Source organism: Populus alba, chromosome 4 (assembly GCF_005239225.2).
Source record: "Populus alba chromosome 4, ASM523922v2, whole genome shotgun sequence".
Taxonomy (NCBI): domain Eukaryota; kingdom Viridiplantae; phylum Streptophyta; class Magnoliopsida; order Malpighiales; family Salicaceae; genus Populus; species Populus alba.
In genome coordinates this window covers 11,712,140-11,738,886 of record NC_133287.1, presented here as the reverse complement: position 1 = coordinate 11,738,886, position 26,747 = coordinate 11,712,140, and the positions used below count along the sequence as shown (strand labels likewise).

At 34.9% G+C, this 26,747-nt stretch overlaps 1 protein-coding gene, 2 long non-coding RNA genes and 1 pseudogene across 3 annotated transcripts; all 4 read right to left on the bottom strand.

Annotated features, from left to right (window-relative positions):
* Window positions 1-588, bottom strand: LOC140955472 (uncharacterized). The gene is made up of 3 exons (XR_012169575.1): window positions 512-588; window positions 317-427; window positions 1-226 (listed from the first exon to the last, which is right to left on the bottom strand). It is a non-coding gene; the product is annotated as an uncharacterized lncRNA (long non-coding RNA).
* Window positions 589-2,292: 1,704 nt separating this feature from the next.
* LOC140955489 (uncharacterized) lies at window positions 2,293-3,665 on the bottom strand. Its single transcript, XR_012169645.1, has 3 exons — window positions 3,577-3,665; window positions 3,405-3,504; window positions 2,293-3,294 (listed from the first exon to the last, which is right to left on the bottom strand). It is a non-coding gene; the product is annotated as an uncharacterized lncRNA (long non-coding RNA).
* Window positions 3,666-3,669: 4 nt separating this feature from the next.
* LOC118055166 (uncharacterized) lies at window positions 3,670-10,327 on the bottom strand (the record flags this gene model as incomplete). The annotated part of the gene is made up of 6 exons (XM_035066985.2): window positions 9,688-10,327; window positions 9,546-9,599; window positions 7,769-7,877; window positions 6,476-6,584; window positions 3,968-6,264; window positions 3,670-3,892 (listed from the first exon to the last, which is right to left on the bottom strand). Coding segments are annotated over exons 5-6 (2,514 nt in total), but the record flags the coding sequence as incomplete, so codon positions are not given.
* A 5,895-nt stretch (window positions 10,328-16,222) lies between these two features.
* On the bottom strand, window positions 16,223-21,922 carry LOC118055165 (chaperone protein ClpB3, chloroplastic-like; annotated as a pseudogene).
* Between the last annotated feature and the right edge of the window lie 4,825 nt (window positions 21,923-26,747).

The window sequence follows — 26,747 nt, the reverse complement described above, 5'->3', positions numbered from 1 at the left end:
TCTCCTCTTGCAATGCTCGATATGATGAACTGGGATATGATGACTCCACCGAGTAGGAATGTGATGAAGAGCTTGGACTAACTATAGATTTTGGCATACGAGGTGCACCATATACCCTACCCTTTGTAACTCCTCCTGAAGCCGCACACCAAGCTGCTCCATCAAATGAAGGATGATTTTCCCGATCAGTTCCATACTTTGAAATCATCTCCATTTTATAATTTTCCTACAAATAAAATACATGCAACATTAAATTAATTTGAATGTTAAATAATACTTGAGTTATATTAAGAAATAATCAAATAAAAATACATACAACCACTTTTTTTGACTTGTTATCGACGAAGCTACCAGACTGCTTGGTACTTTGATGCAAAGCTGAAAAGACATCATCCCATGGAGGTTCTTTTCCACCAGCTTCCTCTTGCTTTCAAGATTAATAAATATTATAAAAGATAAATTTATAAATTTTAATTCATTATCTTAAGCATAAAAAAAAATATATCCTTACCATGTTAGCTCGATATGATGCAAATGACACCGTTCCTCCAGAATGAGTGCTTATTTTGCCATCTGTTTGGGATAATCAATTCCTCCTAGCAGATTCAGACCTCCTTTGAAATTCAGGGGTGGACCAAACATCTTTGATCATTTGATTCCAATCATCATTGTTTATCCAGGTAGGACCTTTATCAAGGCAATCTATAATATTTGTTGTGTTTTCTTTTGCCATGGCATTGTTGCGAGCTCGTGTCAATTGTTGATTCAAAGCTATCCTAGCCTTATCTTCCCAAATATTACGAACAATCGACTCATCTTCCTCAGAAAAGGAATATTTTTTCTACCAAATAATATATATACCAAGTAAAAAGAGTGCACAAAATTTCAAATTATATAAATAATTAATCATATTGTGTTATCTTGTTCAGAATTTGCAAGAAAATGTAATAACTAAAGAAATTAAATGATATTAAAGAGTAAACAAGAAATAAGAACAAATTATAACACAAATCAGTCATAGCTATTCAGTTGATAATTTTCATAATGCTACATTAAAGTGATCAAAATTAAAAAGAATATTATGGCAATTAGTGTTGGTTCTTACCTTAAACTCTCTAAAAAGTTCATCCCTGCACATGTAATCTACTTTTTCCCAAGAGTGCCATGCTCCCTTAAAATTGGACCTCAAAATATCTCCAATTGCACGTCCACATGATGCATTATTGAACCTGAAAATACATAATAACAAACTTATATTAAACAAATAATTTATACAATAATAAGTAATTTTTTTCATACCTGAAAATATAACCTTAATCAGTTAGTTATTAAAAAAGTTGAACTTACTCTGTTGTTCCATACAAACAAAGCTCTTTTTTTCTTGTTATTGGATCCATTGGCGTGTCAAAACCCTTCCTTTTCACAATTTGATCATAATTGTATGGAGAAGATGTTGAACCGTGATATGATGGAACACCATCTTCATCCTCATCACATACACCTCTCACATTACTACCGTCTCCCTCATCTGCATCTCTAATGTTCACATCATCATCATCACCATCAACTCTCCCATGACTCCCATATAAATTATGTCCTCCATAAACAAGTTGGTTATCTCGAGAAAACCTCCTTGAGTTTGAAGCAAATCCTGAAAACGAAATCCTCACAATATTGATATGCATCAACCCTCCCATAATCATGTTGAGAAGGATGTGTACTCCCAAATGAGGTATATAATACTCATTTGTGTTCTGATACACAGGTTGATGAATTGTGGATGCTTTGTTATTATGCCTTGATGTAGTTTGAAATGATTTGGATGAAGTGGACTTGTCACTCCTTGATGTGGACCTGTCACTCCTAGATTCTAATATGGATCCTCGTCGAGGCATACTAAAAACCAGAAAAAATATATACATTATCATATGAATATATACAACATAACAATAATAGCCATCACTCCGAAAAATATTATACTTCAAATAAAATAATTACTGCAACAAAACCAAATATGTAAATAACATCAAGACAATTTCATTAAGCATTCTTTGCAATGACAAAAATCAGCCATGAAGTTTAAATTGTCATAAGCCAATTAACACAAACAATAAAAAAAGATAAAATTCTAAATAATTAATTAAGCAGAAATTAAAATTTATGAGTATGCTTACCTTAATGTTTGGTCCTATAAATCAAAAGATTGAGTAGGAAAAACCCTTTCTTTCACGCTTCAGCACCTATAAGCAAGAAAACAAATCACAAAATAAAATATAACATCAAAATCACAATTTAAAGATTGATACTTGAAAGGTTATAAATGGTTTCAAAGGTCAATGAAAATGATTTATGTAATGTGATGCATAACCACACACTTGAATAAAATAATAATAAAACAAAACATTGAAAGCCTAAATATTGTCAAATAATATGAAATCATCCATACATATAATAAAGATAATTCATTACATATACTACGAAATAAAATTAACTTGTGCTACTCATTATTATCATCACTCCTAACCATCACCACCATAACAATCATCCTCATCATCATCATCATCATCATCTTCTTCTTCTTCTTCTTCTTCTTCACCATCACCATCTTCTTCTGCTTCATCATCTTTGTTTCCCCAATTTATGTCAAGTTGAATCAATTCATGTTGCCCCGATTTCTTCATAATGAGATGATTCAACAAGTATATTTGGATCATCAAGTGTTTGAGTAGGAAGGACAAGAGATGGTTGAGAAATCTCATCTGATTGATCAACATCAAATGATCTCACATTGTTTGCATCTTCAATAAATTCACCCATATCAACATTATAACGACTTCTAGCAGTTGTCTTAATAACCGTCCACCATTCAGATGATTTATTACCAGGTGGATATGTATAGTAGACTTGTTGACATTGTTGTGCTAACACAAAATCTTCATTTCCGTGTAGTCGAGATGTATGCTTGATTTCAACCAAACCATTCGAAGGATGCACTCTAATCCCTCGTTTTGTATCATACCAATTACATTTAAACATAAATAACTTGCACTTACTCCCCAAGTATTTTAGCCGAACAACTTCTTTAAGCATTCCATAATAATCACGTTCATCATCATCATAACAACTTCCTTTCACACAAACTCCACTATTCATTGTCTTTTTAAAACGACCATAACGTTGAGTATGAAATTTAAAACCATTCACATAATACCCATTATAACATTTCACTGAAGTTGAAGGGCCCATAGCAAGTCCAAAGAGCTGATTTTCAATTCCATTAGATTGGTATTCCACCTAGCATAATAGTTAACTCCATAAGAAATAATGATTTAAAAGATATTAATAATATTTTTAAAGTAGCTAATTGACATAAAAATATAAATTAATTTTATTACAACACTTACATTATTTTTTAACCAATTTGGAAAAATTGCTTCACATAATTTTTCTATTTCACCATCACTGGCATGTGATTGTTGTGACTTTAGCTCTTGTCGACATTGCCTAAAATTTTAAAATGTTAAAGTTAATAACAAATTATTATAAATTTAATACAAAATAATATTTCATACTTACTCTAAATAAGGCTTCAGTTCTTGACAATTGAATATCACATAGTTATGCGCAATTTGCATTTCAGCATGTGACAACTGCCTTCTATAAAAATCTTTTGGATAATTTTTTCCCTGGATAGGAAAAAATAGAGAGACATCCATCTACACTTCTAAGGCCACCATCATCATTCCGTGGAACTCGATTCCAAATTGTTTGCACGTCATCACCAAAATAATGAGATGCAAAATTGGTAATTTCATCAATCAAGTATGCTTCACATATGGAACCCTCAACTTTAGCTTTATTGGTCACTTTCTTCTTCAGATAAAACATATACCTATATCATTTATGTCAATTAGTTTATTTTTAAAAAATCAAAAGTTAATAAAATTAACATAGTATGAAAACATACCGTTCAAATGGATACATCCATCGATATTGAACTGGTCCACCAACTTTTGCCTCGTAAGGTAGATGTATCGTCAAGTGTTCCATGGAGTCAAAGAATGATGGAGGAAAAATCCTTTCAAGTTTGCAAATTATTTCAATTATATTCATCTGCATTAACTCCATGTGCTGGGCATTCAAATTTGTTGAACAAATATCTCGAAAAAATACGGACAATTCAGTTAATGCCTCCCACAGTGGCCTAGGTAAGTAAGGTCGGAAAGCGGTTGGAAGAAGTCTTTGAATGAAGACATGACAATCATGACTCTTCATCCCTGAAACCTTACATTGTGCCTCTTTCACACATCTTGAAATGCTTGAAGCATAACCATCAGGAAATGATAATTCCTTCATCCATGACAAGACTTCTTGTTGTTGTTTCTTGTGTAGACAATAAGTGCCTTTAGGTTTGTAAACCCGACCACTCATATCTTGTTGCAAATGCAAATTTGGCTTCTGACAATACAATTGAATATCCAATCTAGCCTTTAAATTGTCCTTGCTTCTATTCGGACAATCCATAACTGTATAAAAAATATTGTCAAAGACATTTTTCTCAACATGCATGACATCAAGATTATGACGAATCAAATTTGTATGCCAATATGGAAGCTCCCAGAAAATGCTCTTCTTCACCCAATTATGCTTAACCCCAAAGCCAGGAATTTTATCATTATATGATGAACCTCCATTATGTCCCTCAGTATACATGGACACTTCGTTTAACATTTCCAAACCAGATGGACGAGGTAAAGGAGGGAGAATTTCAATTACTCCTTTCAAAAACTTATCAGATTGAAATCTATATGGGTGGTTCATAGGTAAGAATCGTCGATGACAATCAAAAAATGTAGTTTTCCCTCCATTTTTTAATCTAAAAGCCTTGCTATGCTCCATACAATAAGGACAAGACAGATTTCCATGAGTACTCCACCCCGATAACATGCCATATGCTGGAAAGTCACTAATTGTCCACATCAAAGCTGCCCTTAATTGAAAATTTTCCTTTCTGTATACATCATATGTTTCAACACCAACAGACCACAAATTCTTTAACTCATCAATCAAAGGTCTTAGGAAAACATCAAGCTTTTTACCCGGATTCTTTGGCCCAGGAATCATCATTGTCAAAAACATGAATGGTCTAGTCATGCACTTCCACGGAGGCAAATTATAAACAGTTACAATTACTGGCCAACAAGAATATGTATTTGAAGACATGTCAAATGGACAAAACCCATCAGTGCACAACCCTAACCGAATATTTCTCGGATCTGATGCAAAGCTTAAGTGGACACGATTAAACTCTTTCCATGCCTCCCCATCAGATGGGTGCACCATAACCCCATTATCAGAATTATGAAAATGATGCCATGTCATATCTTTGGCATGATATGGAGACATGAACAGTCTCTGAAGCCTTGGTGTTAAGGGAAAGTATCGAAGTTGCTTCTCCGCCTTATTGGAACCTTTACTAGTTGGATTTCTAGGTTTGTATCGTGAACTTCCACAAAAATCACAATTTATTTTCATTGCATCTTCCCCATAGTACAGCATACAGTAATTAGGACACACATCATATTTCTCATAACCAAGTCCAAGTGGTCGCATAAATTTCTTGGCATCATAAAAATTTGAAACCAAATTTTCATCATTAGGCATGCAACTTTTTGTAAAGTCAATAAAATTATTGAAGGCATTCTGAGTCAAATTTAAATTTGACTTCATATTGAGCAATTGCACACAAGCAGATAATTTGGATTGCTTGGTACACCCATCCCACAACGGCTCCTCCGCAGCTTTCAAAAGGTTAAAAAATTTAGTTGCCTCCGGATTTGGAATTTCTCCAGCTACCACAGGACTAGACACATTATCATTACAGAATGCATCACCAACCCCCATTGCATCCATAACCAGATTCCTATATGGATTCTCTAGACAAACATCATTCACAGCATGACTCATTATAATCGATGAAGGTCCAGCCAATATTGGTTCTGCGACATAAGGCTCCCCATGTACAGTCCAATTTTCATAACAAGGTAAAAAACCTTTTGTCAATAGATGTTTACAAACATCATCCTCCTTTAAAAACTTTTGATTTTTGCACCTCACACAAGGACATCTAATTTTTCCCCCAGATATATTTTTATCAATTGAAAATGCAAAATTGATAAATCTTCTAACACCGGTAATGTATTCAGGACAAAGGCGACCATCCATAAGACGACGATACATCCACGATCGATCATCCATGTTAATCTAATTAACATGACAACACCAATAAGTATTTTTTGAAATAAGCATACTTCTTTAACTACTAGTACTTAAACAATCCTTTAAAATAAAATATGTACCACATGAAAGGCAGAGTTCCAACTACTTGAAAACATTACAATAGGCATGCCCAACAGAAAAATCATGCACGATATAATTAAGCAACCATGTAAAAATAGAGCAAAATAGAACTTACCTAATCCCCAAGAATCAATGGCACAAGGTGGAGGTTTTCTTATTGCAACCCAATTAGATTTAGCCAACTCTATTGGATTATATTGTGATCCAATAAGCCATTCATATTGCTGGAAAAATAAAAAAAACATAAACAGTATGTTACACCCATCAAGTTATAACAATTTCTAGTTTTTAAAACAAATCCAAGTTAAACTATGAAAAGCAAAAATCATATACAAGTTAAAGAATGAAATTTTAATATTTGTTTGGTACTTGTCTTCTCATAACAAATATTTTTTCATTTTAGATATAACCTAAAAATTTTCATTTAATTTAATAGCCCCTGTTTTGATTCCAAGGATGCGTCTGAAAGGGTGGAAAGACATGAAGGGAAATAAAATGCACAGAGGGACCGGATGCTTGCTTTATGTAAAAAGCTTGAAATGATCCAGAAGACAAGGTCTTCCAGATATGTGCTAGCTAATTGGAATCTGTTGGAATTTAGCAGGAGAAAAAAGCAGACATCTCCTTTTCAAATGGGAAATCATTACTTGCAATAAAATTCACTAGTTAGTAACTCTTGAATGGGGAACCTTATTTTTTTTTCCTTTTTCTTCAGTTTACCCTTTTGATTTTATGTGGAGTACTCAAGTTCTTGAGATCTCTTATAAATAAAGCACATGAAAAGAGGGGATTTGATTATTAAAAAAACAAAAAAACCTACCTAACTAATTAGAATATGGCATATAATTTAATGACCAAGCAGACTGGTAATTGCTTGATGTCCATAGATGTTGGTTCTCAAAACTCAAGAATTGTTTTTTTTCTTCTTATTATTATTATTATTTCTATGTTAAACTGGTTATACGTGTGCTCCCATTAACATCCACACAGTACTGTAGTCTTCGGGAATTCCAATATAAGCTTGGAAAAACGAAAATCACCCACAGATAGTGTCCTTTGATGGCTCAACAAATAAAGCAAAAGAGACTGGTGCTATTAATTGTTGCATGTGCATCAATAAATCAAGAATCTTGTTTGGTCTTATTTCTTCCTGAAAAAACGTTGCTTTAGGTCTCTTTTATCTTGAAATTATTCAATCCAATTCTTATTTATTACTACATGAAATGGAAGGAAAAACAATTGACGTCTGTGCTTTAATATACAGCAATACATTCATTAATTGAAAAGATTGCTTTAATTTACAGCAATACATTCAGTAATTGAAAAGATTACAATAGGCATGCCCAGTAGACAAATTAAGCATAATCTAATTAAGCAACCATCAAAAAATGGAGCAAAATAGACTTACCAAAGCCCCAATAATCAATGGCCGAAGGTGGAGATTTCCTTGTTGCAACCCAATCAGACTTAACCAACTCTATTGATTTATATTGTGATCCATTAAGCCATTCATATTGCTGGAAAAATAAAAAACATAAACAGTATGTTTAAACCCATCCAGCTTTATCAATTGCTAGTCTTTAAAACAAATCTAAGTTAAACTATGAAAAACAGAAAGCATATCCAAGTTAAAGTACTGTTTAGTTTTCATATTTTCATGGCAATTGTCTTCTCATAACAATTTTTTTTCTTCTAAGATCTAACCTAAAAACAGAACACTTGAGACTCATAACATGATCCATGGTTTCTTCTGTTCAGACTTGAAACGACAGCAAAGATGACTGAAATTAAAGGCTTTTATAATATCATTATATTTTGCATTAATTTGTCGTAATCTAATTATACAATATTATTATATTTCATTCTAATTAAAAAACTATCACTTATAATAATAAAAAAATCTATATTCTTTACAGTTTTTTTGTCTTAATGTAAAGAAGTTTACGTTATCTGTGATGAAATAGTTTGTTTCTTTCCATTAAAGTAAAACAGTCACTTCAGAATCCAAACCATTTCTTGTCCTAATTATTTTTTTAATTTTTTGCTTTATCGATAAATCAGTAGATTGTGCCTACATTAAGCCACTAATTAGGATACAAACAGAATCCAACTAAAAGTAGCAAATGGAAGACAAAAAACAGAACATTTAAACATCAGTACTTAAATATGCATATTTAAATTTTGATACAAGAGAATCAATACACACCACTTAATCAATGCATAGGTATGTAGACTCAGTCAAATGAAATAAACCTAAGGTATCTAACAGGAACCTGAAACACAGAAATCAGTAACCTGATTATGAATCTGCTTAACTTCAAAAATTATCATGTGAATTTGGTTTGATATTATGATAGAAGAACATCATCAACAATCAATCTTTATGTCTTAACCCAGCTTCGTTTTCAAAACAAAAGGCATCAGATCAGCAGCAGATAAGATCAAACAACATAATGAAGAACTACACTAATGCACTAGTATTGACAGAGATTATGGTAATGTTATAATATTTTGTCGCGCGTATTCATAGAATTCATTCTCCTCTCATGGTTTAAGAACACAAATTACTAAATGAACAAAAACAAACACTACTCATGGTTGTATCTTGATGTCAGAATACCATGCCCAATCAACTGCTATCAAATTCAATAATACAGTACCTGTAAGACCTAAATTCTAATCTGAAACCCTTCATAACTTTCACTATTTCGAGTGTTATCAAGCTACTTTGACTGGAAAAGTTAGTTGCTCTAAAAAATTATGTTGTGACCCGAGAGACAATGGGAGCAAAGGTGATAAAAGCCTTGTTTTGTTTAAAGACAATTATATGCCTAAGGAGATGAGAAAATGTGGAGATATAACATTGGATCTTACAAAACAGGAGTTTGAACAGAAAAAATCATCCCACTTACACGATGATATGAAGGTATCTCATGGGGGAAAACAACTATCTACTGGCAAAAAGAAACCAAAGGGAAGCAAAAATGATTATAGCTCAACTGCTGGGACATTCAAATATTTATGAACCGTAACCCTAAAAATTAAATTGGGGGTTTTTGATAAATTTTCAATTACACATGCTTAATTACGTTATAGATCATGGTAAAAACATTTCATAAACACCTATATTATCGAATTAATAGCCTAAAACCATTATTCAAAGCATTGAAAAAAAAAAATGTTACCTGTGTTCTTGAGTTACAGGTGACCGAGATCGTTCGACATGACAGAAAAAAAACCTGAGATTGGGAAAGTTGGGTGAAAAATTTTTAGTGCAAGTTAAATTGCAACAAACAAAAACAAAAACAAAAACCATTAATTACTTACCTGAACTATTGAAGAAAACCGTGAAACACCCAACCCGTTTACAATGAGATACCTTAAACCAGCATGTTCGATGGTGATAATGATGGGTCTGGTTCGATTTTGTTCAGATGAAGGAGAAGAATTAGGGATCCTGAAGACGCGAAGAAGATGAAATGTTTGGGAAAAAGGAAAATCAAATCGATGAAGAGAGGGTGATTTTTCTACACTTATGGATCGATGTTCTTAGGGACGAAGGAGATCGACTGGAAGAGTGGAAGAGTGGAAGATCATTAATTTTCACCTGTTGGTTTTGTTCATTTGGTCTCGATCTGTTTGCATCTCGGTGTGGGGGGAGAAGTTGGTGCGGATCGATTTACCAAAGCCAGCAAAGAATAAACGGTTGAGATTTTATCCTTGGAAATGTTATCAACGGTCTTCGTAAATTTGGTTTTATATTAAAATTTAATTAATTATTTTTTACTTAGCAACGGAAAATCCGTTGCTAAATTCAACGTAAATTTTGCAACGGATTTTCCGTTGCTAAAATCCGTTGCTGATATTAAAAAACTAATATATGTGTAATCCGTTGCAAATCTGATACTGAATTTAGCAACGGAATTATCCGTTGCTAAATTCCGTTGCTAATTGCCCCTCTTTCTAGTAGTGAAAGGAACAGACTCCCTTAGAGAGCTATACAGCAAGCCATTGTAGAAACAAATAGATTAAGACCATGGTTATGAGAGGAATCACATATTACAAGGTTCTCATCCTAACACAACGCAAAAGATAGGATAAAAAGACATCCTGATAAAATTTACAATAGAGAAAGATGATTAGATAGCTCAGACTGATTTGATAATCAAACCACGAGAGCAACCCGCAAGCCGACAAAGAGATGAAGCAGCTACAACAGCCACGCAAGCCAACGGCAGCAGTAAACGATGAATCCTCCATGCAAAGATGGAGGCTCTTCCATGCAGCAGGAGAAGTGCAGTAACCAGCCATCCAAGCAAAAAACAAAGCAGAATCTCATCCATGCAGAGATGAACCATCATCCAAAACGGAGGCAATCGATGAGGCTTAACATGCAGGGACAAAAAGGACTTTTGGCCATCCATGAAGAGACAATCAGCCATCCATACAAAGCATGCCCATCCATGCAGAGACGTAGAGAGTCTTCCTTGCAGAGACAGAGACAGAGACAGCCCAGCTAGAACACATTAATAAGCTAGAAGCTAAGAACAGGGGGCAACACCTCATTCATGCAGATACAAGAAGCAGATAACACTAGAGAATGAAGACAGATGTCAAAAGATCAGCCAGAAAGCACAGAATTGGTGTCAACATAAGCAGTCAGCAGCTGAATCACCAAGCAAATAAGGCCACATGCAAGAGCATGCAGAGCCCTTTCATCATCACGTTCAGAGAACAAGGTATAGCCAATCAGAAGCTCCCACCCATCCAAATGAAATGAAAGACCATGCAGAGACTAGGGACCTTACAAAAGCCCATGCATACCCAAACCATGCAGAAATGAGGAATCATGCACGTCCAACAACGTTATGATAAAATGATTTTTCTCATGAAAATGAAGCACCATGAAGAAAAGGATTGAAAGAAGATGGTGTTCCCAAACCTTTGAGTTTTGTTGAGATTTTCAAAATGAAATTATTCTTGACAAATGAGATAGAATATTAGATGGATATTGGTAATAGATGAAAAATATATATTGTAAAAGAGATTTATACCTGGTTTTATATATCAAAAGAAAATATATAGAGATTATTGTCTATCATTGTTATTGCTTGTTACTATCTTTTATATTTATGTGTACATATTAATTTTTATTTTTAAGTCCATCAAGGTCGCGTTAAGAGTGATATTGGTTAAGTTATCTTTTGCTTTTGACCATGTAAATTATTTGTAAATTAAAAGACTTATCTCCTAAAACTTGAGATGTAATATTAATCCATAAATTTGAATGTATGTCTTTAATCTAATGGTTGGAACTCTAAGTACCTATTTAACCATGCATGTTTATAGTTGAAATTGAATCTTTAACTTGAACTCCATTATATGATATTATTGAATAAGATATGTTGTGTTGATGATGATGAGTTAGGTTAAGATCTAGGATAATTGGATAGGGATGTGAAATAAAATTGGAAGTGTAATATAATTTTGTAGATAACTTGGGACCTCCTACTATATTTGGGAGACTCTGCTAAAATTTTGGTCGAACCTTGTATATAAAAAAATTTACCTGAAAATTTCTAATATATCATGAAAAAAGATGTAAGAAATCAGGGTTGTTACAGTTATTGAACAATTTATTTATATTGTAAGCTGGAATGTTGAGAAAGGATAATGAAAAATTTCAAACTTTATTGCATTATGATCGTTGGGTTCTCTCTTAAATGAGCTCTTCACATATTTCAAAATAAGTCATAAAAGAAGAAAGTTTGGCAAACATCATTCTTTACATATTGATTCTGCAGTCAATCGCCTTGTAACTCGATCACAGTTTTAGGATCGTAACAAATTGGTATCACAGCAAGAAGTTATAAGCGATTCCTCTAACAACCTACGTACACAATTTAAGACCATAAAGATGTATCGGGAGGACTGACAACAAGATACAACTAAGAAGGAGCATCTTTCTGCCTAAATCAAAGAGCTCCCTCGTGACTTGGCTGTCATAGATTAAAGAGTAACAGGGAGATGATGGAAGTGTGAACCAGAAACCAAGAGGATATCCTCAAGGTAGCTAACTGTTTGGAGGTGCGTGTGCAACCATCTAGATACAGCTGACTGGAATTTCCCCTTTATGATGAAAAAAATGACCCGCTCGCCAACCGCTGTGATCATTACTTCCGCCACCAACGCATTCCAGAGGAAGAAAATGTAGAAATTGCCTATTACCACTTAGATGAGGATGCACAAGTATGGTTCCTCAAACTGGATAGGGACCGACCCAGAATCTCTTGGGAGGAATTTAAACGACAATGTCACCTTCGTTTTTGTCCATCAATTCAAGGCAACAAATTGAAGGAACTTTACAAACTTAGACAAGGAGGCACGATAGAGGAGTATCAACGTAGATTTAAGCAATTGGCAACCCGAGCAGGTCCTCTCACTACAAAACAAGAAATGGACATCAATGCATCGAGATAGACGAGCGTCGAGTCAAAGGTTTATGCTTCAATTGCGATGAGATTTACAACCAAGGACATCAATGCAAGCGTTTGTTCTGGCTATATGGTGTGGATGAATTAGTGCGAGATAACAAAGAAGAAATTGAACTAGAAATTTCATTGCATGCTATCACGGGAAAGAATTCAGGAGGCCCAACAATGAGAATTCAAGGGATAATTAAGGAGCACAACTTAATGATTTTGATTGACTCGGGTAGCACTCATAGCTTTCTAGATTCCAGATGGGTGACCGAATTGGGACTTAATAGTGAACTTAAGGGGAGGTTGCAGGTCGTGGTCGTAAATGACGACAGCAAAATTAAAAGTCCAAGTCAATGTCAGGATGTTCCTATTATGATGGATAATCAATTAATTCTTATTGATTTCTACATTTTAACTTTAAATGGAATTGATGTCATATTGGGAGTCAACTGGCTTCAGACGTTAGGTCTTATTCTATGGATTTCAAGGCAAAAATTATGAATTTTAAATAGCATGGAAAAGATATGGAATTGCATGGAATTGAGAACCCACATCCCATTCCAATTGCACAACTTCAAGTTGCAGCAATGGAGACCCAATCAGATATGGAACTCAGCAAACTCCTAGTTGAATTTGATTTTTTATTTCAAGAACCGCAAGGCCTTCCTCCCGCTAGATCTCATTACCATCGCATCAATTTGAAGCCAAGAACGCATCCCGTAATGGTGCGACCATACCGATACCCCCATGCATAAAAAGAAAAAATTGAAAGGCAATGCAAAGATATGTTGAAATATGGCATCACCGGACCTAGTTAATCTCCATATTCATCACCCGTCTTTCTTGTCACTAAAGCCGATAACACATGGCGATTCTATGTGGATTACAGAGCCTTGAATTCCAAAACCATCAAGGGCAAATTTCATATACCGATGATTGATGAACGTTTGGAGGAATTGCACGATGTAAAATATCTCACAAAGCTTGATGTGCGCTTAGGGTACCATCAAATCAGAATATACCCTACAGAAATGGAGAAGACAACATTCCGCACCTCCCACGACCACTTCAAGTTCTTGGTTATGCTTTTCAGCTTCACCAACGCACCTAACACTTTCCAAGCTTTAATGAATGAGGTATTTTAGCCATACCTATGTAAATTCATTCTTGTTTTTTTTTTTTTTTTATGATATTCTTGTATACAGTCACTCATGGGCAGATCATCTAGCACACTTGCGCTTGTCTTCGATCTCCTTACTAATCATCAATTATTTCTTAAGAGATCCAAGTGCTTCATTGCTCAACTCCAAGTCTCCTACCTCGACCAAATCATATCGGGAGAAGGGGCTACAGTAGATAAAAGCAAAATTACATCACATTCATGATTGATTGGCCAAGGCCGAACACTATGAAAGGCTTATAAGGTTTCTTGGGCTTTACCGACTACTACTGGAAGTTTGTCCAGAATTATAGCATAATTGCAGCTCCTCTTACAGATATGTTAAGCAGGGATTCATTCAAATGGATATAAGATGCAGCTCAAACACTTGAACAATTAAAAATTGTTATGACCTACAACCTTGTTTTGGCACTACCCAACTTCACCACACTGTTTATTTTGGAATGTGATGCCTCGGATACGGGAATGGGAGCAGTGTTACAGTAAGAAGGTCAACCAATTGCCTATTTCAACAAACCTCTTACATTCCATTACAAGAGTCTTTTGGCTTATGAAAAGGAACTCATTAGCTTAGCCAAGTAGTCAAACATTGGCGGGCATATTTGTGGGGGCGTCGCATCCTCGTCTAGATAGACCATTACAACCTCAAGTTTTTGCTGGAATAGTACATCATCACTTCGGCCCAACAACATAAACTCATAGGTTTTGATTTTGCAATGGAATATTGCGCGGGCAAACAAAATAAAGTGGCAAATGTTTTATCCTGCTGTTTGGAGGACCAACCCAGTCTTGCTTCCCTCTCCATGCCCCACTTGCCACTTTTTTATTACATTCTCACTGAGATTCAAAATTCAGATCAATTGCAACTGTTGAAGAAAAATATACAGCAAGACAAAGCTATTGGGCCCTGGGAGTACAAGGAAGTTCACTCTCTTCGGAATCGCTTTCCTTTTTTGGCACTTGAGAACAAGTGCCGTATTAATGGGAGCGGTAATGTTATGAGCAGCCACATGGATAAGTTTTCGAAAGGGCAAGTGTATTACAAACGTGGCTGAAAAGTAGGAGCTTGAAAGATGGGAGTTTGGCTAGCAATGCATTATGCAGACTTTATGTAGATTTCATTTCAATTTCTATTGTTATTTCTTATTTTATAATTGTTAGTTTAGATAGTGCAGTAATGGTATATCTACTCTGTAGGAGTTTGTTATTGAACAATTTGTTTATATTGTAAGCTGGAATGTTGAGGAAGGATAGTGAAAAAATTCAAACTTTATTGCATTGAGATCGTTGGGTTATCTCTTAAATGATCCCTTCATGTATTTCAAAATAGATCATAAAGAAACAAAGTCTGGCAAACATTATTCTTTACAGATTGATTTTGCAGTTAGTCACCTTGTATCTCGATCACAGTTACTGTAACAAGTCCTTGTCTGTAACTCAGTAGTCCTCTAAAGTACAGAATCAAATGCCAAAGTGCAAAGTTTGGTCCTTCAAAACCTTACAGCTGGACCCGTACTTCTCTTTGGAAGAGCATTGCAGATGGTTCAGAACTGATAAATTTCATTTCACCTCATCTGCAGCAAGTTCCACCAGATGTCTCCCTCTACAACGCTGTAGTTCATGGAATGTGTTTAAGAGGCAAGATTGAATCAGCGAAGACGCTGTACACGAAATTGGTCTCAAACATGAGATGGCAAGACACGGGCCTTGATCCTACAGGATTTGCGAAAGAATAACTCCATATTCCCCTGGTTGCTCATGTCCAAAGGGAATTTGTCTTGGCTGTTGTTTTTCACCGGTTCACGTCCTTCTTGATTGAATGATTTGTATCATAGACAGAGGGTTAATCATCTGGGAAATCATTGTAATTTCCACCCATCTCTTACTCATCTGCTGCTAATGAACACGGTATCGTTATGTTTTCTAAAACCATGAATTTCTGATACAATGTGACGACTTCGAATGCAGAGACATACCGGCAGCAACACAGCCAAATACATTAGGAATGTCTTTGCCAGAACGAATTTTCCTTTCTTTTGTCCACTCCAAAATACCTCGCAAAGAATTCATTTAAATAAAAATACTGTCAATTCGTTTCACTTTTAAGAGTATGTATAACAACAGTTCTTGTCTGTCAAATTGGTATATCATGTCGCTCTCGTGCGCACTTTAGACTACAAGAACACAAGATCACCCCAACTTCACCAACCACAAAGGAATATAAAATATGTTATTAGGAAGCAAAGGCACCTTACAAAAACTCCTCGAGACCTGTAAGTTTACACAAGATGGGAAATACTCATTTAGCATGAGTTATGAACCCTCTACCCAAAATATATAGCACCTGTATAGTGTAGCGCGGGTAAAAACATTTAGACAGTCTGTGAAAAAGCTCGACTTTCTGCAGCTGCTTTATCTTCACTAGTTTCCAGACGCTTGAAAACTAGCTTTTGCTGGGGGAGGTGGCCATTAGCAAATGCTGTAACCTGCGTATCTATTGCAACAGAATCCTCATCCTTCAATTCCCCTCTCAAGATACCCTTGGCAAGTTCGTTTTCAACATGTTGCTGAATCACCCTTTTGACTGGCCTAGCACCATAGTTGGGATCGTACCCAAGAGTCCCTAGAAACTCTACAGCTGCATCGGTGACCAATAATTTAATCTTCCGGTCTGCAAGCCTTTGCTGGACACGTCCAAGCTGAAATGAACAAGCAAACATGGCATAAGCAGTCAGGAAAATGCATGAAAACAGGACCAACATGCAATATGCTACGTGCAGTGTAAAAAGCATAGTGAAGTTAGTGAAGTTAGCATTGGAATTCAAATCAAATCACTCCATGATTATCCAATAAAGAGGTCGTTTCCCATGAGTCTCCATGAAGAGTTGTAAGAGATCCAGCACATCTTCGCACACATACATCTACCAGGCTGCAAGATGATTGCAGTTAACAGCTAGGATTCAAAACACAATTATTAATTTGGGCAGTAGGATCTAGAATGAACCAAACAAGCTGTAACCATGTTTCTGTAATTATAGATTATAACAAGTTGCAAAGACATTCACTGAAGAAAAATCATTAATAACCCAGACAAACAATACCAACATACCTGTAACCTGACAATACTGTTTATCTGATCACGATCCAGAGGCTGGAAAACTATGTACTCATCAACCCGATTCATGAACTCAGGCCGAAAGACTGATCTAGCAGCATCCATTACCCTCCTCTTAATTGTTTCATTAGCCACCTCCTTTGGCAAGTTATCATCTGTGTCGAGTATATATTGTGAACCCACATTTGAAGTCATAATGATGACAGTGTTCGTGAAACTGACAGTGCGACCTTGTGAATCAGTCACCCTACCATCATCCAAAACCTGAAGGAAGATATTAAACACATCAGAGTGAGCCTTTTCTATCTCATCAAAGAGAATAACTGCATACGGCCTCCTGCGAACTGTCTCTGTCAACTGCCCCCCTTCCTCATACCCTACATAACCAGGTGGGGCTCCTACTAATCGTGAGACTGAATGCTTTTCCATGTATTCACTCATATCAATTCGTACAAGGGCTTCTTCAGTGTTGAACATATAGGAAGCTAGGGCTTTAGCTAGTTCTGTTTTTCCAACACCAGTGGGACCCATGAACATGAAACTAGCAATTGGACGGTGAGGATCTGAGAGACCAGCACGAGATCGCTGAATGGCCTCAGCTACTGCTTTCACTGCAGGGTCCTGACCCACCACACGTTTATGCAGTTCATCTTCCAAATGTAATAGCTTCTCCCTCTCGGATTGTTTAAGCTTGGAAATAGGAATACCAGTCCACTTACTAACAATTTCAGCAATGTCATCACCTGTTACTTCTTCTCTCAGCATGGACTTTCCTGACTTTACATACTCATCCAACTCCTTTTCAGCACTTTCAAGTTGGCGTTGCAGAGAGCTCAGGCTCCTATACTTCAATTCAGCAGCACGATTTAGATCGTATTCTCGCTCAGCCTGCTGAATCTCAAGATTTACCCTGTCAATCTGTATAAAGCAAAGGAATAAATTTTAGATTTGAGATTGTTACATCAATATGCATTTTATTATTTATTTTTAAATGATTTTTGGCAAATTTGTTTTGATAATAGTTAAATTACATTGGAGGTCATACTTATAATTAAGTTTGTCTTTTTTAAACTTGTAAGTGTGGCAGCGTGCAGCAGAACTGTCCTCAGAGTTATCTAATATATGCTGAAGGGAAAGTTTAAATTCTGACAAGTATTCATGGTGAAAATATACCTCTTCTTTAATTGATTGAATGCATGTCATGACAGACTTCTCGTGTTCCCATTGCTCCGTCAGCTCAGCTTGTTTCTTTTTTAGCAGAGATAACTCAGTATCAAGGCGGCTCAACCTATCTTTTGAAGCTTTATCTGTGTCATTCATTCATAAGAGATAACCTCTCCATCTCCAGCTTTAATACTGAACGGTTGATTTCATCTAGGGCAGTAGGCTTTGAAGTAATTTCCATTTTCAGTTTTGCAGCTGCTTCATCAACTAGATCAATAGCTGCAATTTGAAAAACATGAGCACTTTGTGGAACTTGTAGTTCTTAAAAAAAGAAAAAATTGTACAGACACCTAGACATTGTAGGAGCATGTGCATCTAGAAGTGTGTGTGTGTGTGTGTGTGTTCATGCAAACCTTGCAATTTATGCTTTCCAAAAAGAAATATAGGACTTAATACAAATTTTATGCACAATTGATATCTCTTCTACATAAATTTAGCATATGATCATGTGGTTTAATATTAGCCATTGGCTGCAAGCACAATTTTGGAAAAATGACAGAAAGGTACAGAATTGTCACATTCAATCATCCAATACAAAATAAAAAATCTTCCAGCCTTTTAGGCTGTTATATATCTATGTGCATCAGTTTTACCTTTGTCAGGTAAAAATCTTCCACTGATGTATTGGTCAGACAGAACCGCAGCCTCCACAAGTGCACTATCAGAAATACGGACTCCATGATGCAGCTCATATCTTTCACGCAGTCCCCGGAGTATAGATATTGTATCCTCTACTGTAGGTTGATCAACAAAAACTTGCTGGAAACGACGCTCCAAAGCAGGATCTTTCTCAATATACTTACGATGCTCGTCCAGTGTTGTTGCACCAATACAACGCAATTCTCCCCTGCCAAGCATGGGTTTCAAGAGATTCCCCGCATCCATCGCCCCATTTGTGGCTCCTGAGACAAGTATTACCATGTCATTATTGTTATCCAATGTACTATCAACAGTTCATTAACAAACCTCATTTCACATATTAGAACAGCCCCTAGGTCTAGGCCACATTCAAATTCTTTATTATATTACGAATCACCTACTTCCTATCTAACTTCATCCAAATTACAGGTATGTTTCACTAAGTAATGGCATTCTCAAATAATTACATTATTCTAATTAAAGAAAATTCAATTCATTAAAACATAAGAGCTAAAAGGAAAAGGATATAAAGTAAAAATATCTGATATGCAGCTTACCAGCACCAACCACTGTGTGAATCTCATCAATGAAAAGGATTATCTGACCATCTGAATCCGTGACTTCCTTAAGTACAGCCTTCAATCTATCCTCAAATTCTCCTCGATATTTCGCCCCAGCAATGAGGGAACCCATGTCAAGGGATATTAGCTGTAAAGCAGCAGCTAACAAAATCATTACCAGGTTATGGACAAGGCAGCCCTTCCTCTGATAACATGGGAGAGGAGAAAGGAATAGTTCCAGTGAGTAGAACTTAAGATGCACATAAAGAATGCACCTTCCGGTTCATCAAAGCTTGAGGTACATCCCCTTCCACAATTCTCTGGGCAAGCCTGTCCAAAAGTACAGTCAGAGTCATCTACACAGTACAGAAGTAGACCACCAAGACATCATGGAAACCTAAATGTAGGCAGTCAAACTAGACAAAATATTATTTAACCAACCCCTTGCAAACTCCCCACGTCAAACCAGTCCATAAAACAAACATCCAGTAGGAGAGTGCTGATCCCTGCACTTGGGACTTGGCACATACTTGAGTACTGTTTTCATTATCTTAATATGTTCTATGATACAAGTAAACTATTGACATAAAAATAAGTTTGTTTAGCAGCAAGTCAAAAAAAGTTCAGGAATAACAACTTATAAAGCCAATTGCTGGTTTGAAGTAAGCCAGAAAGTGGTCAGATCAAGAACCCAATTTATCAGAAACACCCAGAATCATGGTTGATCCTACTCCAATGATATTGTTTCTATGCAGAAGCAAACACTTAACTGCTTACCCTTCGGAAATTGCTGTTTTCCCCACACCTGGTTCACCAATAAGCACAGGATTGTTTTTTCGTTCTCCTGGATAAAATCTGGATGCATCTACGGATTTCTTCATCCCTTCCAATAACTGGGTCAAGCTTTTCCTGCTTTTGCCATGGCTGTCAAATCTTTTCCATACTTCTCCAGTGCTTCATACTTCCCTTCGGGGATCTGTAACAAACCCAACAGCATTTCTGATATGCTTCATGCAGAATTTTAAACATTGAGAGAAACAAAAAAGGTGAAACTATAAATCATTCATCAACTAATATGCAGTTAAATACATATATGCATGAAAAACTACATTTTATAAGTAACCATTCTATCATTATTAAAAAATGGAGATGTTTCCTTTGTCCCAGGAACACTAGTTCAACCCAGATGGACTAACCTATCCCCACCACCTGCCCCTCAGCCCCAGCATACTGTTGCATTAAAAAGAACCTGGACCATTTCACAGTTCAATCCCCCTTCCCCCCCACACTTAGACACACATGCACACGCGCACGCACACAAAAAGCTCACAGGGAAAGTATTCAACCTTGGTCTATAACTGATTGGCGCCCCCTAATGGATTCTATTGCAGATTTCAGAGTTTGTAAAGATATTTGAAAATCCTTAAATAATTGCTTCCCAAACCGTTGATCCTGAGCAAATCCAAGAACCAAATGCTCAACAGAAACAAATGAATCTCCATACTCTTTCTTGTATTCCCTGGCTCGCTGGATCAGGGTCTCCAAGTCACGCCCCAACATTGAACTAGTAGATTCGCTATGAACCTAGCATAAAATAGACATAGAGACTCATAAAATGATAAAATGTGGCCATTGTAAAAAGCTTCCGACACAAAATCCCAAACTTGTCAAATTATAAGTTCACCGAATTGACTGACCTAGTATATGATGGAATATCCAAATGATATGTAAAGTCTGTATATACCAAAAATTGACTGTTATTCTGCTTAGCTAGATTTTTGTTTTTTCATTATCGTGCTATCTATATAGCAGAAGCTGCACTTCCAATTCAATGCTTTAGATTCAAATGAGGGTCCATTAACATATTGTGGGGTGTTTCAGCCCATTTGTTTCCAGTACCCAAAACTGTGTTCATGACTTGAGCACTAAGCTACTACTAAACAAGTGCTGGTTCAGGTTTCCAAAGACATCCAATCAACGCCTTACATTGTATTGAAAGATTGGCCGCCTAAAAAAACACATTGCTAAGGAAGTTTTTGATAGTCAGGTGTCAAATCATTAAGCAACAAAATGGCATTCCGGCTTCCATCTTGGAGAAATGATGCCAAAATCCTAGCTTAAACTTGAACATAGAGGAATTACCTTAGGTTGGCGTAAATGTATAGACTTGTCGGTGGCTTCAAGAAGACGAAAGTATTATCAACCCCCAACTTTGGAAAAGATGCGGCGAGCAAGGCCATTCTTTTGCTCCAAGAGGGCATTTCATCAAATGCTCAGTCTCCACTATCTGATGCTTGTTCTCTTCTTCGCCACATCTAGAGAAGATTACAATTCCTTGCCATGCCATGTCTGTAAATTCTTGCTGCGTAACCTGTCAAATCTCCCAAAACTCGTCACTCAAGAAGCTCTAGTTCAACATAATTTCAATATATAAATAATTGGCCATCATTGCTACTTTTAGTTAAACCTAATCACATACCCTTCCATTAGAAGAAGCAGCACATCTAACGACAAAGGAAGAGGGTTTAGCCCTTGTCGAAAAGGCACCATTTCTCTCTTGTTCAACTCACAGCGACTTCACAGAAACTTCCGCTTATACGGGGAAAGCTTATAAGAGACTTTCGGGGTATCAAACCATTACTGATAGAATCTGAATAGAAAGGACACAAACTAAACGAAGCCGCCGTAGCGGTCGTGGTTGCCATACCGGAGCAGAGTTACGAAAGAAAATAATACAACAGTGAGGAGAAAGAAGCAGTTAAAGTGAAAGGAAAGAACTTTCTATATATATATTTTTGTAAAAAAAAAAAAAAAAAACAAGAAGAAGAAAGAAACTGTTGGGTTTGTGCTATCATCAACTATGTGTTGGTTTTTCTTTTAAAGACAGAAGAAGAAGAAGAAGAAGAAGACAAGAAGATAGGGAAGGGGTGTTTTAGGCCTTCTTGGTTTGTCGAAAATACTTTTTTGTCTGGAGAGACTCTTTTAAAAAAAAAAAATGAATTTTTAAAAAGTAGATTATTGTTAGAAAAAATATTTATCATATTTAGCTATATTATAAAAAATAAATTAAAAAAATATTTATTAATATTTTTTATTTTAATATATATTTATATTTATAATATTAAATATAAATATTTGATCATTTATTTAAAAAAATGAGATTAAAAAAATATTTATTATATGTATTATATATTATATATATTATTATTTTATAAAATATAACTATACACTATACATATGTATAGTATAAATATTTAAATATAATATTATAAACATATAATCATTTCTTAGTGTTTGAAGAACATTAAAAAATTTTTTATTGTATCTTAATTTTATAATATAATTTATATAATTATTATATAATATAACATGTTTTTTATTCAAAAGTATATTTTTTAGTAATATTATCTAAATTAAAATAATGTATGCATTGATATATCAAATAATTTATATTTTTTCTATTGTATATTGATATTTTTTAATATATCATTTTATATATATAAATATATTAGTAATTTATTATTTTTTAAAGTATCTTATTAATATATTATTGTTTATATATATATATATATATATGAAAAAAACTTTAGTTTCTAAAAGTGTTTTTAGTTTTTTAAATTGTAAAACACTTTTCTTCATCTAAAATTTATATTTTTTTTATTGATCAATTTTTTATAATATAGATAAACATGAAAAAGTAAAGAAAATATCTTTTTAAAATGTCCGGCGGCTTGAATGTAGTTTTTGCCTCTCACGATTGTTTTGAGTATTTTATTTTATTTTGTTCGAAATTGGAACACGTGGCACTTTTTCGTGCAAGGACTGACTGACTTATGGATGGATGGATACGATGGAGATGGTCTAGATAGGGCTTTGGGCTCATTTTCAATTCTTATTATGATTTGGGCCTTTTTTATTATGATTCGGGAAAAGAAATATTTAACTTAAATTAAAAATCACTTCATAAAAGAAAAATATTTATATATAATATATACAACTATAAATTAATGTTCTGTGAATAAAAATATTGTTTATATCATGCACATTAATAAATTTTGTTTCAACTAAAAACTACTTTAAACAAAGAATTCAAAAGTATTATAATAATGATAATAATTATGGTAATTAGTGTCTAACATATAATTATTACTTACTACCACATTTCATTTCCTCTTAAACTTCTTAACAGTGTTACAAAATCCATAAAAATAAAAAAAACCTTCCTTAGAGCATTTTTAAGATTCGTGCTTTTAATCAATGATAACATTTCTCTTCTTTTTTTGTTTTTTTTTTGTCAAATGTATTGTAAACAATTACAAATTTTACCATATAAAAGCACACTTTACTTAATTAATGTCTTAATAAATATCAATGATTTTTACTTAAATATTTTATTTTTATTTATTTTTAACACAAACCAATAATAAATAAAGTTTAATAAATACAACTAGATAATATTTAATAGATGCTCTAATAACAATTCAAAATGCAACTCAACAAATGGCATATTTGATATTATGGTAGCGAAGGTAATTCAAAATGCTTTTTACTTAGAAATACATCAAATAAAGTTTTTTTATTTTTAAAAAATTATTTTTGAAATCAACACATCAAAACAATTTGAAAACATATATAAAAAAATTATTTCAAGCAAAACAAATTAAATGTTCTTGGGAACGTGGTTTGTAAAACAAAACAACAAATGTTTTGAATTTTGTACACTTATTCAATTGTCAAAACTGATTTATATACAAAAACAGAGTCACTAAGTATGGAAAGTTTGTAAAGAAGAATAAATACAAAAACCGATCCTTGATTCTAGCTTGCAGTAATTTGCATATTAGTTGTTATGAAACCTTCTATTACATGAGTTGGCTTGCAGTCATCTTGGCATATCCGTTACGTGAGTTGGCTTGTAGTAATCTTGGCATATCAACTGGCATAAGTTGAAATCTTCCATTACCATGAAATGGCAGTTTATTCTTCCTCGATACATCCCTACAAGAATAGGCTACTATCAGTGAGACCGATCTTGTTTTTTAGAGAGTCTATGCGATGCCTAGAAAGAGGTTTGGTGAGAAAATCTACAAGTTGGTCGTTTGTATGGACATGTCGAACATTGAGCGCATTTTTTTGAACCAGGTCCTGAACAAAATGCAAGTCAATTTGTATGTGCTTCATTCTTGAATGCTGGATAGGATTGAAATTGAAATTGGTTGCACCAAGATTGTCACATGAGAGCATTGGAGGCTTATGAAGACATAACTTCATTTCAGTAAAGAGTGATAGTATCCATATAGATTCTGAAGCAACTGTTGCAAACACATAGTATTCAGCTTTTGTAGATGATCGTGCAATGGCACGTTACTTTTTGGAACTCCATGAGATGAGATTCAAACCAAGTATAATTAGATAAGCTGAGGTAGAGCTTCGGTTATCCAGATTTTCAGCCCAATCCACATCTGAATAGCATGTAAAAGGAGGGCTAATATTTTTCTGGATTTAGATGCCATTAAAAATTATGCTCTTCAGGTAACGCAACAACCGTTTTGTGGTAATCTAGTGATTTGTAAAGAGCAGTGCATGAATTGTGATAGCTTGTTGATTGCGAAGCAAATGTCAGGCCAAGTGAGTGAAAGATATTCAGTGGGATCAACAGCTGATGATCCATCATTTAACTTCAAAGAGATAAAAGTTGACAGTGGATTGGTGTCATCCTTGGCTCCATCCATGAAAGTTTTGGCCAAAAGATCTCTAATGTATTTATGTTAGGCGAGGAATAACCCATTTATTATAGGAATCACCTCAATTCTAAGAAAGAAATGTAAGGGTCCCAAGTCTTTGAGAGAGAATTTCTTCCCAATTTTTGTATGATGCTTGCAACAAAATGAGAGAGATTGTAGTGATAATTAAGTCATCAACATATGCAAGAAAATAAGCAGTAGTTGATGCAACAACATACATAAATAATGAAGAATCATACTTAGTGTTTAAAAAATCAAATTTCAGTAGATCTTGTTTGATGGCAGAGTATCAAGCACGTGGTGCTTATTTAAAGCTATAAATTGCTTTTCTAAGGCAACAAACATAATTCGGTATTGATTGATCTAAAAAACGGGGGGTTATGTCATGTGTACTTTTGTAAGATGACCATGAAGAAAAGCATTATTAACGTCTAATTGTTGGAAAGGCCAACCATGCATCACAACAACAGATAAAATTGTTCAAATGGTCACCAATTTGACTACAGGACTAAAAGTATGAGTGTAGTTTAATCCAGGTTGTTGATTAAAACCTTTTGCCACTAATCTAGCTTTAAATTTGTCAATTGATCCATCAGTAAGTCATTTTACCCAAAACACCCACTTGCAACCAATAATATTACGACCCTTGGAAGGTGGTACCAGATGCCATGTATCATGGTGCATAAGGGCTCTAAGCTTAAATGACATTGCATCGTGCCGCTTGGGATCAGTTAGAGTTTGAGTCACCGAAGTAGGTTCAAAAGATGGAAGGTAGGGGGTGTTGGTGACCATGAACAAACTTTCAGGCTTTTAAATGTTGTTCATAAATCTAATGACCATTTAGTGTGGGCGAGATTTAGTAATGGTGGGTACCACAGATGCATGACTAATATTTAAATTTTAAGAGGAAGTTTCAGGTAGATTTAAAGAAAGTGAAAAATGACATATCTGTAAGGGGACCAGCATTGGAAGTGAATCTACCAAAGGTAATGAAGGAGCAGCAATACCCATTACAGAATCGGTTAGCACTGGCATTTATGCAGGATGTAGTATTGGCAAAGATATGGCAATATGTTGGGAATCACCTAGAGCACTTGTGGCAATTTAGGGCTTTTTGGAAGGATGAGAGTGAGTTTGAGCCATGGGAAAGATATTCTCATCAAAGAGCATGTGTTTGAAGTGATAGATTTTTTTGTTGAGAGGCTCAAAACACAAATAAGCATTTTGGGTTAAAGAGTAACCCACAAAGACACAAGACACGACTTTAGGCTAAAGTTTATGTGTATTGTAAGGTTTGGACAAAGGATAGTAAAGACACCCGAACTATTTAAGCTTCATGTAGTTGGGGGTCTGATTAAAAACCATCTCAAAAAGTGTTTTTTTATTTAGAGTTGAGGTGGACATTTGGTTGATCAAGTATATTGCAGTTTGAAACATATATGG